At 38.4% G+C, this 14,843-nt stretch overlaps 1 protein-coding gene across 7 annotated transcripts in view; it reads left to right on the forward strand.

The window, feature by feature from the left end:
- DOP1A (DOP1 leucine zipper like protein A) overlaps nt 1-14,843 on the forward strand; it is an 82,802-nt gene that overhangs the window by 55,730 nt on the left and 12,229 nt on the right. For all 7 annotated transcript variants that reach the window (XR_003004860.1, XR_003004861.1, XM_024757415.1 and 4 more), the window contains exons 21-27: nt 403-528; nt 5,300-5,434; nt 8,191-8,246; nt 9,394-9,498; nt 13,811-13,877; nt 14,031-14,175; nt 14,348-14,427. Coding sequence is in view for 5 of the 7 variants with exons in the window: in XM_024757415.1 (XP_024613183.1) it covers nt 403-528; nt 5,300-5,434; nt 8,191-8,246; nt 9,394-9,498; nt 13,811-13,877; nt 14,031-14,175; nt 14,348-14,427 (714 nt within the window). In the remaining 2 variants the exon portion in view is untranslated. The remainder of the gene's footprint in view (nt 1-402; nt 529-5,299; nt 5,435-8,190; nt 8,247-9,393; nt 9,499-13,810; nt 13,878-14,030; nt 14,176-14,347; nt 14,428-14,843) is intronic.

Below are 14,843 nucleotides of genomic sequence, written 5' to 3' on the forward strand. Positions count from 1 at the left end.
TTATATGTAGAGGGAAATTATGTGAATGTTTAAGAGTATGTTAGGCTATGGCAGGTTGTCAAATTGATATCCCTCAATTACCTCATCTTGCTCCTAGACCTGACTTCCTAGATCTGGGAGTCATGGGAGCACACCGGGCACTGCGGGGGAAGGGTAGAAATCATTAGAAAATTGTATTTAAGTCCTGATGTTTGGATTAAACTATTATAGGGGTTTTTTTTCCTTTTGAATTAAAATGACCATGGTTGCATCTCTTAACACTATTAAAGTTTCCTCTACCATTATGTAGGTAGTAAAACATACAAGTTCTGTATATTATTTCAAGAAAAACTAAAAGTGCAGTCCAGTTATTAATGCTTCCATAATTTTTAATTCACTTGTCATTTGCTTAAATTTTTGTAGAACTTGAGACAGCAGATCCTAGAATTATTGGGGCCCATTTCAATGAATCATGGTGTTCACTTTATGGCTGCCATCGCCTTTGTATGGAATGAAAGAAGACAGAACAAAACCACCACTAGGACCAAGGTATGTATTTGTCTTTTCATTTGGTAAGCATATGGTGAGCACATGCTGATTTTCAATTCTCCATTAGTTGCAGTGGGGCTGGGATAGGGTGGGTGGTGGAAAGGCAACAAGTTTGTGTACAGGTTTAGATAATGATATATTGCCTAAATTTCTTAAATAAATATAAAAGATATTTTATGTGAAGACAGGTAATTAATGTAATATTAAAACTGTAGCTGTATTTTACATAGAAATGGTAATATAATGCAATGTGTTTTTTAAATGATAGTCATTCAGGGTACAGGGCAAGAATATGGAGAGAAATTTTCATCTTGACTAGTTTTCCGTTACAACGTGACCTCTTAAATCATTTCTAAATGTAATTCATATGTTGTCTTTGGATTATGTATGTGAAAATTTTGTTGCTTTGTGGGTATGAAAGCTCAAAAAAGTGTTCTTGGACTTCACTGGTGGTCCAGTGGTTAAGAATCCACCTTCCAATGCATGGGATGCGGGTTCGATCCCTGGTTGGGGAACTAAGATCCCACATGCCGCGGGGCAACTAAGCCTGCGCACCACAACCAGAGAGCCCATGTGCCGCAACTACAGAGTTCACATGCTCTGGAGCCCGTGCACCACGACTAGAGAGAAACCCGCGCGCCACAACTAGAGAGGAGCCTGCGCGCCGCAACAAAAAGATCCCACGTGCCACCGCTAAGACCCGATGCAGCCAAAAATCAATGAAATTAATAAATTTTTTTTAATCTGAAAAGAAAAAAAGCTCAAAAAAGTGTTCTATATTGGATATAAATACTAACTCATTAGAATACTAAGGCTATTAAATAATTTATGTTCCCATAAGAGATATGATTTGTCCAGCTAAAGGTTTCTAATCTTATTTTTGTGCTGATTTCACATTACATATAGGCTGACATATCTAAAGTAATAAAAATAAACATTCCCACTTATATGACATTTTGCATGTGAGGATTCAGTAGTAGATATTACATTGGACAGAACTGAGATCCTAGACTATTTAAAATCAGTCAAGCACACGTGGTTTAATATGGCATATTGAACACATGCATTTTTCTCTGCTTTCTTCCCAAAAATGAGAGTAAAAAAATTTTTAATGGCAAAACCCACAATGACAAAGAAATCGGGAGAGGTCACCACAAAAAAATAAGAGTCAACAAAATTTTGCAAGATGAAAAACACATGTCTGAGTTGTAATTGACTTAGATATCAGTATCAGCTTCTCTGCTCTACTAAGTTGCTGCAAGAAGGGGTTCAATTCCCACTGTAAAAACTATAGACAGTTTCTGGAAGTAGAAGTATCAGGTACTTCTTAAAGGCAGAGAGTTAGGATGGGGCTGAAATCTGGAGGACTGATTGAGAGTTTATAGATCCCTTTTTCCCAACCCAAGCAACCAACCACCCACTTCTCTTACCCTATCCCGTCAGGAGACTGGAGTCAAGTTTACTATGTGAAGAGTTTATCGAGAGAGGCTCTTGGGCTTACCTGGTGGTGCAGTGGTTAAGAATCCACCTGCCGATGCAGGGGACATGGGTTCGAGCCCTGGTCTGGAAAGATCCCACATGCTGCAGAGCAACTAAACCCATGTGCTACAACTACTAAGCCTGTATTCTAGAGCCCACGAGCCACAACTACTGAGCCCACACACCACAACTACTGATGCCCACGCACCACAACTACTGATGCCCACATGCCTAGAGCCCGTGCTCCACAACAAGAGAAATCACTGCAATGAGAAGCCCGTGCACCACAATGAAGAGTAGCACCCGCTCACCACAACTAGAGAAAGCCTGCTCGCAGCAACAAAGACCCAACGCAACCAAAAATTAATTAATTAATTTAAAAAAAAAAGAGGGGCTCTTGACCCAAGGGCATAAGGTTGACACAAGTAGAAATTAGACTTCATGCTGAAACCAGCATTCAAAAGTCTACATTTTGAAAAATGGGAATCACCCTCACCCCAGTGAGATGGCAGTAAGTTACTATGGCCCTCAGGTAGGAGTTTGGAGGATTCCGCTCTAGGAAAATGACCTGACCAAGGAAAAAGATCTGTAGTTACTGAAGTTTTTGAGTCTCCTAGCAAAAACAAACTAGGCTGCTATCGCCACACAGGAAGGCCCACCTATCCAGTAGTCCTGTGCACAAATGCTTGAGTTCCCATCATGTTTTACTTTCTTTTTGAAAGGCAATAGTAGCATAGTTGTTAAGAGCGCAGACTTTGAAACCAGATCTCTGGGGTTCAAATATTGACTTCTCCACTCACTAACTATATGACTTCTTCAGGGTAGCAGTACTACTTCATGGGGTTGTGAGAATCAGAAAGAAAGTGAGAGAGAGAGAGAGGGAGGAAGGGAAGAAGGAAAAATATATATATGGCACTTACCAATGCACAGTATTTAATAAGCACTCTGTAAATATATATATAGTTATATTATTATTACTCACATTTAAAATTGATAGCCAACTCTTAGGAAGAAAGCCTCAAAAAATTAGACAAAGACCGAAACAACTAAATAGAGAAAGTCAAAAGAAACAATGCATGTAACAGAAGAAAATGTAAACAATAGTAATGTCCTTCAAGAGGTAAAACCATATTGCATCCATGAAATAAGAAGAGATTATAAGAAAGACTATTGCAAAATTTTTAAATTATCTTGAATGTTAAAAAATTTTATAGCAGAAGCAAAACAAAATCAGTTATAAGGGTTGGAAAGTGAAAGTAGATAAATACCAAATATAGAATGTAAATTTAGAGATATGGAAAATAGGTGAAAGGAGATTTAAAAATTACGGAAAGGATACCGGAGGCTCAAGATCTTTTTGAAGAAAGAAGGAATAGAAAAAATGAAGGAAGAAAAGTATCTAAGAAATAGTACAAGGAAATTCTGCAGAAATGAAGGAAATGAGTTGCTGCAGTCACTGTAAAAAGAGATATGTCTACACAAAGATCAGCAAGTAATTTCAAAACACTGAAGAAAAAAGATCTTACAGGGGCTTCCCTGGTGGTGCAGTGGTTGAGAGTCTGCCTGCCGATGCAGGGAACACGGGTTCATGCCCCGGTCCGGGAGGATCCCACATGTCGCGGAGCGGCTGGGCCCGTGAACCATGGCCGCTGAACCTGCGTGTCTGGAGCCTGTGCTCCGCAACGGGAGAGGCCACAGCAGTGAGAGGTCTGTGTACCGCAAAAAAATTAATAAATAAAAATAAAAAAGAAATTAAAAAAAAAGATCTGACAGTCTTCTAAAGAGAAGATACTGGTCACATTCAATGGAATAATGATAAGACTTGTCAACAGCAGCACTAGAAATTATGATGGGAAAATTAGTTTCAATCTATAATCCTAACCGAGCCAAACTGTCACTCAAGTGAGTTTTGACCATGAAATGTCTCAGAAAAACAAAAAAACTGTGATCAATTTACCCTTTCTCAGCTATTGTAAGATGTATCTCCACCAGAGGAGGAAAAAAACAAGAAAGAAGGCAACATGGGGTCCAAGAAATAGGAGTTCCGACACAGAAGAAAAGGAAAGGGAATCTTTAAGACTGATGGTCACGGGAGAGATATCAAGATGATACTGTATAGCAAGCCTAGAGAGTACCAACCCAAGTAGAAGGTAGAGAGATTAATTATCTGATGTTTTTGAATACGCAATTACAGGACATTTACCGTCTTTGGCATGTTTGTGGATGAACATGTGATAGAGAAAACCAAGCAAACAAAAATAGTGCAAACACACAAATGCACATGTATGTGCACACACACTATTAAACACGTGACAATTAAGGAAGTTTTTTTTATAAAGGTAGAAAAATCCAACTGAAGTCATACTGCTTAATGATAACCATGTTTTCTTGTATATACTATCAGAATTTTAAACACATTTACATATAAAATATTATGAATACGGGTATTGTATTCCTTTGATGTATATTCATTTATTTCATCCATCTGCTGGTTGATATACAATTATTCATACATCTTCTATTTTTTTCATCATGATTTTAGCGCAAAGAGGAAATTTATATACAAAATATGCATAAATAATTCTTCATATCATAAACAACTCTGAAATGAATGAAAGCACATACATAGTTCATCATATCCAGTGTTTCTTTGTGGAAGTCCTTAAAAAATTAAATTAAAAACAATTATATTTCTTGGAGGCAAATTATTTTATTAATCTAGATTTGTTGAACCTTATCATTGGAATGAATAATGAAAACTATTTTAAAGATTGGCAAAAGAAAACAGTTTAACTCTAGGGAAAACAAAAAGTCATACAAGAAAAGACATGCAGTGATAATACACAGCATAACCATAAGTAGTCATGTGAACCCTAGATGTTGATTTAAATGAAGTTATGATGTAACTACGTTGGGAGGATAGGGAGAAAAGTGTAAGAGAGCTAAACCTTTGTCTTCTAAAGTAGGAAGTCAGTAGATGGTGTGTAAAATTAAAGAAAATATTGTGAAGTAGGAAAAGTAATAAGAGTGTATATTACTCAGAAATGATAGAAAAGAGCTAAGAGTTGAGCATTGTTGCTTTGGGGCATGAGAAGTGTGAGGGCACTGCTATTTTGTCTTAAAAGGCTTGTTGTCCTATTTGATTTTTTGAAATGATGTACAGGCATTATATGGATAAAAAAAGAAATTTTACCTAAAGAAGAGGCCATAAAATATTCTCTTGATTCTGTGATTTGTCTTAAAAGACTTAAATATACACGTACATAAGTGAATACAATGATGTGTTCTCCAGGTTATTCCTGCAGCCAGTGAAGAACAGCTTTTACTAGTAGAACTGGTTCGTTCAATCAGTGTCATGAGAGCAGAAACTGTCATACAGACGGTGAAGGAAGTTTTAAAGCAGCCCCCAGCCATAGCCAAGGACAAGGTAAGAAGAACTTTGATTTGTTTACAGTTGTATTTCAGAAATGACCCTGGTAGGTAAGATATTTTTTGTACAATACATCCTTTTATTTAAAAGGATTGCAGAAATGACTGCATGTGTTCCTCGAATCGCCCTAATAAAAACAGTTCTCAGTATCTGCAGTGACTTGCTGTGTGATTATCCCTATGGCCAGTGAAGAGCAGTTCACTGCTCGTAGCTCTCCAGATGTACGTCTAAGGCAGTTAGGGGCTGTGGGACCAAATTCTTAGGTGAGATTTTTCTGGTCATGTAAAGGAAGAGCACAGAAGCCAGAGCCCAAGGTCTGTTTACCTCAGTTGTTGCCTTTTTCACAGCTTCTTACTGCATTCTCTTCAGAATGAATGTCTCAAGTCTGTAAACTCCCCACATTTTGCCGTAACCTTAGTTCTAGTCAGTGTCATTTCTTGACCATGTACAAACTGTACTGTGCAAGGGCTACCAAAAAGTGAATAACGGAGTCTCTACATTCACAATGCATTGTCTCTAGCTAGGCAGACATAACAGTCTACAAATTACTAAAGTTATGGACTTCTCTACTTTTTTTGCTCTTTGTTCCAGAACACTAAGAGGCCCTATTTTCTTAAAAAATATTTACCAACTGAAAACATTAGATTTTAAGCCAAGGCAAAATAGACCTAATCACTTCCTTAAAAGAATTATTACACATACCTGAAAATATTACTTTTTCTGTTGCCTGAAGAGTGTATTACTTGTGTGTGTGAATAGCCAGTGTCCTTATTAACTTTTTTTTTCCTACCATGAGTTTATTTTTATTTTATTTATTTACTTTTAACATCTTTATTGGAGTATAATTGCTTTACAATGGTGTGTTAGTTTCTGCTTTATAACAAAGTGAATCAGTTATACATATACATATGTCCCCATATCTGTTCCCTCTTGCATCTCCCTCCCTCACACCCTCCCTGTCCCACCCCTCTAGGTGGTCACAAAGCACCGAGCTGATCTCCCTGTGCTATGCAGCTGCTTCCCACTAGCTATCTATTTTACATTTGGTAGTGTGTATATGTCCATGCCACTCTCTCACTTTGTCCCAGCTTACCCTTCCCCCCACCGTGTCCTCAAATCCATTCTCTAATAGGTCTGCATCTTTATTCCCGTCTTGCCCCTAGGTTCTTCTGATCACTGTTTTTTCTTTTTTTTTTTTAGATTCTATATATATATGTGTTAGCATACGGTATTTGTTTTTCTCTTTCTGACTTACTTCACTCTGTATGACACTCTCTAGGTCCATCCACCTCACTACCAATAACTCAGTTTCGTTCCTTTTTATGGCAGAGTAATATTCCGTTGTATATATGTGCCACATCTTCTTTATCCATTCATCTGTTGGTGGACACTTAGGTTGCTTCCATGTCCTGGCTATTGTAAACAGAGCTGCGATGAACATTTTGGTACATGACTCTTTTTGAATTATAGTTTTCTCAGGGTATATGTCCAGTAGTGGGTTTGCTGGGTTGTATCGTAGTTCTATTTTTAGTTTTTTTTAAGGAACCTCCATACTGTTCTCCATAATGGCTGTATCAATTTACATTCCCACCGACAGTGCAAGAGGGTTCCCTTTTCTCCACAGCCTCTCCAGCATTTATTGTTTCTAGATTTTTTTGATGATGGCCATTCTGACTGGTGTGAGATGATATCTCATTGTAGTTTTGATTTGCATTTCTCTAATGATTAATGATGTTGAGCATCCTTTCATGTGTTTGTTGGCAATCTGTATGTCTTCTTTGGAGAAATGTCTATTTAGGTCTTCTGCCCATTTTTGGATTGGGTTGTTTGTTTTTTTGATATTGAGCTGCATGAGTTGCTTGTATGTTTTGGAGATTAATCCTCCTATTAACTTTTTCACAATTTCCTTACTGTTCTGAAATCACCTCTGGGGCATTTGTGATAGGATTTTAAATTTGCATGTGAAAGCTCAATTCAGCATAATATTTTGAGCATCTACTTGTGCCCGAAATATTGGGCTAAGTGTGAAGGATATAAAAACAAATAAGAGCAAATTCTGCACCTCTCACCTGCTGCGCCCCCTGCTCTCAATATACTAAATTCTGAATTTTTCTTTATATGGTAAAAGAGGAAGTTTTCAAGGGAATAGTTCATACTAAAAAGTAACGAATTGGTAAATTTTAGTGGACATCGGTATTATTTTCTTGCCAGTTGCTGATTTTTAAGGACAGTTGTGTTCTTTTTATTATATGTTACACTCAGCACTACCTTTAGTTAAAGATTACATTTTAGGCTGTTAGGAGTTAGTTCAAATTTGGGACAACTACACTAATTTAACAGAAACATGTGGTAAAATAGATTTAAATTCCCATTTCATAAAAAATTTCAAGCTAATTCTGATAGCCCCAGCCAAGCATAGGCTGATTAAAATAAAAATAGTGTTGATGCTTACAGAGTGAATGGATCATTAAAAGTAATGACTGGGATATCAACTTCGGCTATGGGATTGGGGCGGGGGACTGAGAATAGTTTGATTTCTTCTGTCCATTTTCAACTTTTTAAATAGCTTTTGTTCTGTGTTTTCCCTACTACATGGAAGAGAGCTGCGTGGTTTTTATGACAACCTAGTGTTTGATTTTGTTTGCTTTTCATTTTTTAATTTAAAATTGGCAGTAAAATACAGAGTAGTTGCAACTATGAAAAGGAGAGGCAGCATTTTTCTTCACTATAAAACTGATTTCTTTTGTTTATAGAAACATCTTTCTCTGGAAGTCTGCATGCTTCAGTTTTTCTATGCTTATATTCAAAGGTAAGATAACTGATGTGGATCTCTCCTCATTTCATTTAGCAGTGTATAAAAGTTAGGAAATATAGGAGAAAAGCACCTGAATTCTTTCAACAAGTTGCTTATTTTTTTCCTTCTAAAACGAAAAGAACTAATAGTAGAAACAGAAAAACATTGTTTACGGATATACTAATAAAGGTCATTGGTCTCTTAATGACCCAGTCATGCAAATCCTAGGAACATAAACACCTAAGTGTATTAAAGATACACTGGACATTAAAACAGTGAATTGTAAGAAAATCATTGAAATATGAATGAAAAGCTACATCCTACTCTTGAAACCATGCCTACTGCCACTAAATCCATTATTTTGATATAGGCGAACACCTGGTAATCTAATCTGTTTTTAATGTTAGGAATGATGATATGAAAATATCTTCTTTCTGTGGTATTCCAGTTTTGCATTTAACTGACAGCTGAACAGAAGTTAGTTGATTTGAGTTTTGATGGACTTCTTACTTCAGAACCTGAATCTTAATCCTCCCTTACAGGGTAGTTTCCATTTTAATCATCAGTCTGTGATCTATGATTAACATTTATAAAGTTAGGTTAAACTGGTTGTGATTTAGTGCAAGGACTGCCTAAAAGCTGACTTCAGGTTACACAGAGAGGAGTTAGGGTTAAGGTCAGCCGGAAACAGAGGTAATAATCTTAATTTCTCTAGAGGTGATTGATATTCAGGATAGATTGACGGCTCTCCCTTAGATGAGATAGAGACTCATAGGTGAAGGAAAAAGAGCCAATATGAGAGAGATGTGGAGAGAATAGGATTGAGTAGGTAACTATGATGGCAGTAGTTAAACTGAGATTTATTGCAGTTGTATTTTACTTTTGAGAGTCCATGTGATTAAAACTTGGTATTTCTATACAGCAGAATTTCTAGACTAATAATAATTTACACTGGATATTTTCAGTGTGCTTGGTTTTCTTTTTATATATAATATTAGTAGAAAATATAAAGCTTTTAGAAATGTTCTATCACAGTCTATAAAAATTCAGGAAATGTTTCAGAGAAAGTAGTGGGAAAATATGGTAAAGACAGGGGAAATATAGGGAAAGTTAAAGTTGATGTTGGCTTTCTCTATATATAGAAGCTATGTTTATCTTGCAGAATTCCAGTGCCCAATTTAGTGGATAGCTGGGCATCATTGTTGATACTTCTGAAAGACTCCATACAATTGAGCCTTCCAGCCCCAGGGCAGTTTCTTATACTTGGGTAAGCAGTTTCACTTAAAAATATGATTTCAAATAAAAGAATAATGTTCATTGTCTGATTGCTGAATAACATGTGTTGGGTGACTGTGTGACATCTGCCTTCTCATAGGATTCTCAAAGGTACAGAACTAGATGTATAATATGAGGCCAGTAAAAAAAAAGGGGCAGGGGAGGATTCGGAGGGAACATTGTGTGTTTATACACGAGGAAAATGTAAATGTGCTAACATAAAGCTGTTGCAACCTTAGTCACTTAGGAGAAAGTGTGGGATTGAAAGGGGTGAGGGTGAGTAGGATGGCTGAAGGGGAACTTCCTAGAGGAGGGTCATTTGAGTTCAGGGCCCTAAACATAAAAAGATTTGGAAGAATCATTTTCTCTCTGTCATGTTGTTTTCTGATCTATGTTAATAATGTGTGTGATTATTTGATAAATTCCAGTCACCCTTAACTGCATGCACCATGATGTCCTAGGCAATGTCTGTCTTTTGCTCTCCATTATTCTTGGTTCATAATATGTCCCTAAGCAGTATTTGCTCAGTGAATGGAGGTGGTAGGAGCAGAAAGCCTTTGTGGAACAGGAAGGGGAAGGGTACACTGGGCAAGGTACCTTGTCTCGTTTGGCTATGAAATAGGGCACAGCAGTGGAATGGTGGGTGGATGAAAAGGGAGATGGGAGCTAGAAGGGGGAAGGATTTTGCATTTTCATTAAGAAGTTTGGCCTTGGGCAGGGGGTGGGAGTGATGGCAGGTTTTGAGGTGGGTCATGGCTGGCAAATTAATAGTAGAATGGATCAGAGGGAAAAGAAGATGGACTAGGAATTGTTTCTCATGGGAGGTAGCAGGTTTGTGTGCTGTGGATGGTGGGATTGAAATCACAGGACAACAAAAGAAGGAAAGCGGGCCAGCAAAGGAGGTAGAAAAGCAAACACTGAAACATCGGAAAGTTAGAAGAAAACAGGCATATTCGATGTTCTAGAAGCAAAGAGAATTTAAGAGGGCTTGGCTAACGCCTTCAAAAAGATTAAGGAAGATGATATATAATAAAGAGGCTGTATTTATTGATGATTTGGAGAGGATTGGTGATTTAGGAGAGAGGAGTTTGGTGAGACGATAAGCACAGCAAGGGTTAGAGTGAGAAAGTAAGTGTGGATTATTCTTTGAATGTGTGATTATGAGAAGAAAGAGAACTGGCAAGGTAGCAGGAGGAAATGTGATTTGAAAGTCATCATTAATGGTAAGGATGACCTGAGGATGTTGAGTAGTGAACAGCAAAGACTCTTCCTGGATTCAAATCCCAGCTCCTTTACTTCTTTGCTGTATGGCCTTGGGCAGGTTATTAACCTCTCCATCTGTGAAATGGAGACGATAATAGGGCCTCCCTCATAAAGTTGTTACGAGGATTAAATGAATTAATATTTGTTAAATTCCTAGAATAGTGCCTGGCCGATGATAAGTGTCATATAAGAGGAGAGTGCTAGACAGAAGATTGTAGAGAGCGGGGGCCTCCTTGATAGCACCAGATTCCAGAGACAGCTGGGAGGGGATGGAGCCGAGGGAATGGCAGGTGTAAGAGTGAGAAAGAAGGCTGCCATTTTTTAAATTAATTAATTTATTTATTTGGTTGTGCCAGGTCTTAGTTGTGGCAGGCGGGCTCCTTAGTTGCAGCATGTGCGTGGGATCTAGTTCCCTGACCAGGGATCAAACCCGGGCCCCCTGCATTGGGAGCGCGGAGTCTTAACCACTACGCCACCAGGGAAGTCCTGCTGCATTTTCTTTAAGACTTTGCTACTCAGAGGTTGATCCTTCAGCCAGCAGCACTGGAGTCGCCTGGAAGCTTGTTAGAAATGCAGAGTCGCAATCTCCGCCCCAGACCACCCGAACCAGAATCTGCCTTTTAACAAGTCTCACGTGATTTGAGTACACCCTAAAGTTTGAAAAGGACTGCTTAAGACAGAAGAGGGGAAGGAAAGGGAACACACTTTTCTCCAACCTGGGTTACATTACCTCACACAGTCCACATGTTTTCACGCTGAATGGATGTAAATTCAACCAAGCGCAAAGAACTTTAACCTTCTGTTCAACCCCTGTAGCTCTGATGGTATTTTTATTTTTGGCTGCGTTGGGTCTTCGTTGCTGTGCGCGAGCTTTCTGTAGTTGAGGCGAGTGGGGGCCACTCTTTGTCGCGGTGCGCAGCTTTCTCATTGCAGTGGCTTCTCTTGTTGTGGAGCACGGGCTCTAGAGCGCAGGCTCACTAGCTGTGGCTCATGGGCTTAGTTGCCCCGCGGCATGTGGGATCTTCCTGGACCAGGGCTCGAACCCGTGTCCCCTGCATCGGCAGGCGGATTCTCAACCACTGCACCACCAGGGAAGCCCTCTGATGGTGATTTTAAATAGGTAGTTGTCAGTATCTATACACACAGACATAGCTTCTCTGTTGTCCTTAAGAAAACTGGTGATTCTGGTTTGGCAACCAGGGGTCTAGAAAATTTTGAAGTGGAGGGGAGGGAAAGTGAGGGCTCTTTAGTAAAATGGCCTCAAGTGTTCTGGTAAATGTAGGAGTGTAGTCTTCCACCAGGAAGCAGAGAAGGGGTGGAGAGACAGTCATGAGAGCTGCAGGAGAGTAGATCAGCCTGCAGAAGCTGAGTAGCACAGGGAGCCCAGCCCGGCCACAGTGAGCTAGCAATCCTGCTCGAGAGCGCCAGGGGTCACGATGATCCCTAGACCCTCGTGCTGTCTATTCTCTACACCAAAAAGCTGAAGGAGTTTTAGACATTGAACGTGTAATGAAAAGAGCAGCGGACTCAGTGTCTGCAATTCCTGGATCAAAGATTAAGATAACTAGTGTGTGTGATAATTTTTAGTGATGACCGATAACGGTAAACACTGGGACTCAAACAACGTTCTTGTGAAGATTTCTGATTCTTATCTTCTGATCTCTAGTTCTAACCCTCATCTCTGGCACCCTGGGTACATCAGTAAACTTCTCCAAGACTATTTTCCTGTCTGTCAAGAATAACAGTACCTGCCTTACCTACCTCTGAACTCTTCTAAGGCTCAAAGAGGGACTATATGGACAGTTCTTTGAATCATCACCAAATATCCTGCTGGCTGATTTCATTAAAAATTAAGGCCATCGGGGCTTCCCTGGTGGCGCAGTGGTTGGGGGTCAGCCTGCCGAGGCAGGGGACACGGGTTCGTGCCCCGGTCTGGGAATGACTTGTAGCTTCTCCCCTACAAGATTTACTGTTTTTTAATTCCTTTCTTGTTTCTTGGATAATGAACGATCCTACCTCCTTCTCAATTGTTATCTTCTGAGTGTTTAAATTAAAAGTTGGACATTTTCAGTTATACTAGAAAATTCCCTTTTTAAATTTCTGATGGCTTATTTTTTCCCCCAGCCATTCCAGTGATCCTTTAAAAATTCCTAATTATAAAATAGAAATTGATATGATTGCTCTTCAATATCACTTTTCATATTAGTTTGGAAATAATTATACATATAATTTACCTTAATAAAAGCAAGTCAAGGTAAATATTGAGTGGAATTTTAGCAAACAATGGAAATGGATTCTTTTCCATTCATGAAGTATTTTTAATCTTTTATACCTGTCTACTATACACACTCACACACATACACACACACAAGAAACCATTTTTATATTACAATTTACGATTGTTGGGATTTGGGGTATTTTTAAAATTTTTTGTTGATGTATAAAACACATACAACTCCACAAGTTATTATGAAGTGAATATACCAACTGTTCAACCACAAACCTAAATTAAGAAACAAGACATCATATGTCCCCTCAGGTCCCCTCCCAATTACTGTCCTTTCCCTTCACCCCAAGATAAACCGCTGTTCTGACTTTTAACAACACAGATAAATTTTATCTTGTTTTGAATAATAATTATATATAAATATTTTTGTGTGTGTCTACTTCTTTCACACAACATAGGTTTCTAAAATTTATCCACGTAATTTCATGTAGCTATAATTTATTCCTTTTCATTGCTGTTTGGTGTTTCATTGTATGAATATGCCACAGTTTATCTCTTGTGTTGCTGGACATTTGGGTTCTTTCCCGTCTTGGATTTTACAGATAATGCTGTTATAGACATCCTTGCACAGGTCTTTCATGCGTATGTTTATGCGTTTCACCTGAGTCATAGGATAGCCACCCATCCATCCATCCATTAAACATACAAAATAGAAGCTCAGGCCACAAAACCACTTGCTTACTGTGAAAAGTCAGATTGCATCATTTTCTTTACACCAATATTTCCTGTTTGTTTTTTTCTTTGGTCCTTTTAGGGTTCTGAATGAGTTTATTATGAAAAACCCTAGTTTGGAAAATAAAAAAGACCAAAGAGACCTCCAGGTAAGTCATTCTGAATTGAGAGCTGTTGCCCAAACTCTGTGTTTCTCAGTACCTCAAGTCTAAAATGGGGAAGTCAGACAAGATCATCTGTGAAGTTTTGTGTGTGCGCCTGTGTACATACGTAGATATAATAGGTTATCCCTGTTTCTTCAGGATGTGACTCATAAAATAGTGGATGCGATCGGTGCAATCGCGGGTTCTTCTTTGGAACAGACAACATGGCTGCGGCGAAATCTTGAAGTTAAACCTTCTCCCAAAATAATGGTAGATGGAACCAATTTGGAATCTGATGTTGAAGGTATTGATCTCAGACATTTAGGTTTATATTTGTAGGCATCTGTTCACCAAGAATTTATTGCAGTCAACACTGTGAGTACAGTAAAATCATCTCTCTTCTTGTGTTTAGCAGGTAGCTTTTTCAGTGGGGAAAAAACCTAACCATATCTTTACCTGTCTTTTCTCTTACTTAGATATGTTATCACCTGCAATGGAAACCTCAAACATAACTCCTTCTGTATATAGTGTCCATGCATTGACATTACTCTCTGAGGTAAATAAACATTATCGGGTTTTTTTCACATGAACTTTCAAGTAAAGAGTTTCACAATTAAATATTAGCAAGTAATTCTTACAGAGAAGATTTTAATTTGAAAAACTGTTTTGTACTTCAAGAAATCACTATGTAAAATAAAGTTTTGACTTTGTATTCAGGTTAGTAGTTTGTTAAATATTAGTGATAATAACTTTAGATATGGCTCCCCCCCCCCATGCACTGTTTTTTAAAAGTGTACTTTTTAAAAATGATAAGTGCTTTTGTTTCACAGTGTGGTAGGGAAGGGTGGAGGTGGTATAATGATGCTTGCCACTACAAAGCATTTACAGTTTACCAAACAGTTTTATATACATCCTCTGACATGCACCCTGTTATCAGGGCATTTTTGTTTCCCCTTCACAGATGTGGTTACA

Source organism: Neophocaena asiaeorientalis, unplaced genomic scaffold, assembly GCF_003031525.2.
Source record: "Neophocaena asiaeorientalis asiaeorientalis breed wild unplaced genomic scaffold, Neophocaena_asiaeorientalis_V1.1 scaffold253, whole genome shotgun sequence".
In the NCBI taxonomy this organism is placed as follows: Eukaryota; Metazoa; Chordata; class Mammalia; order Artiodactyla; family Phocoenidae; genus Neophocaena; species Neophocaena asiaeorientalis.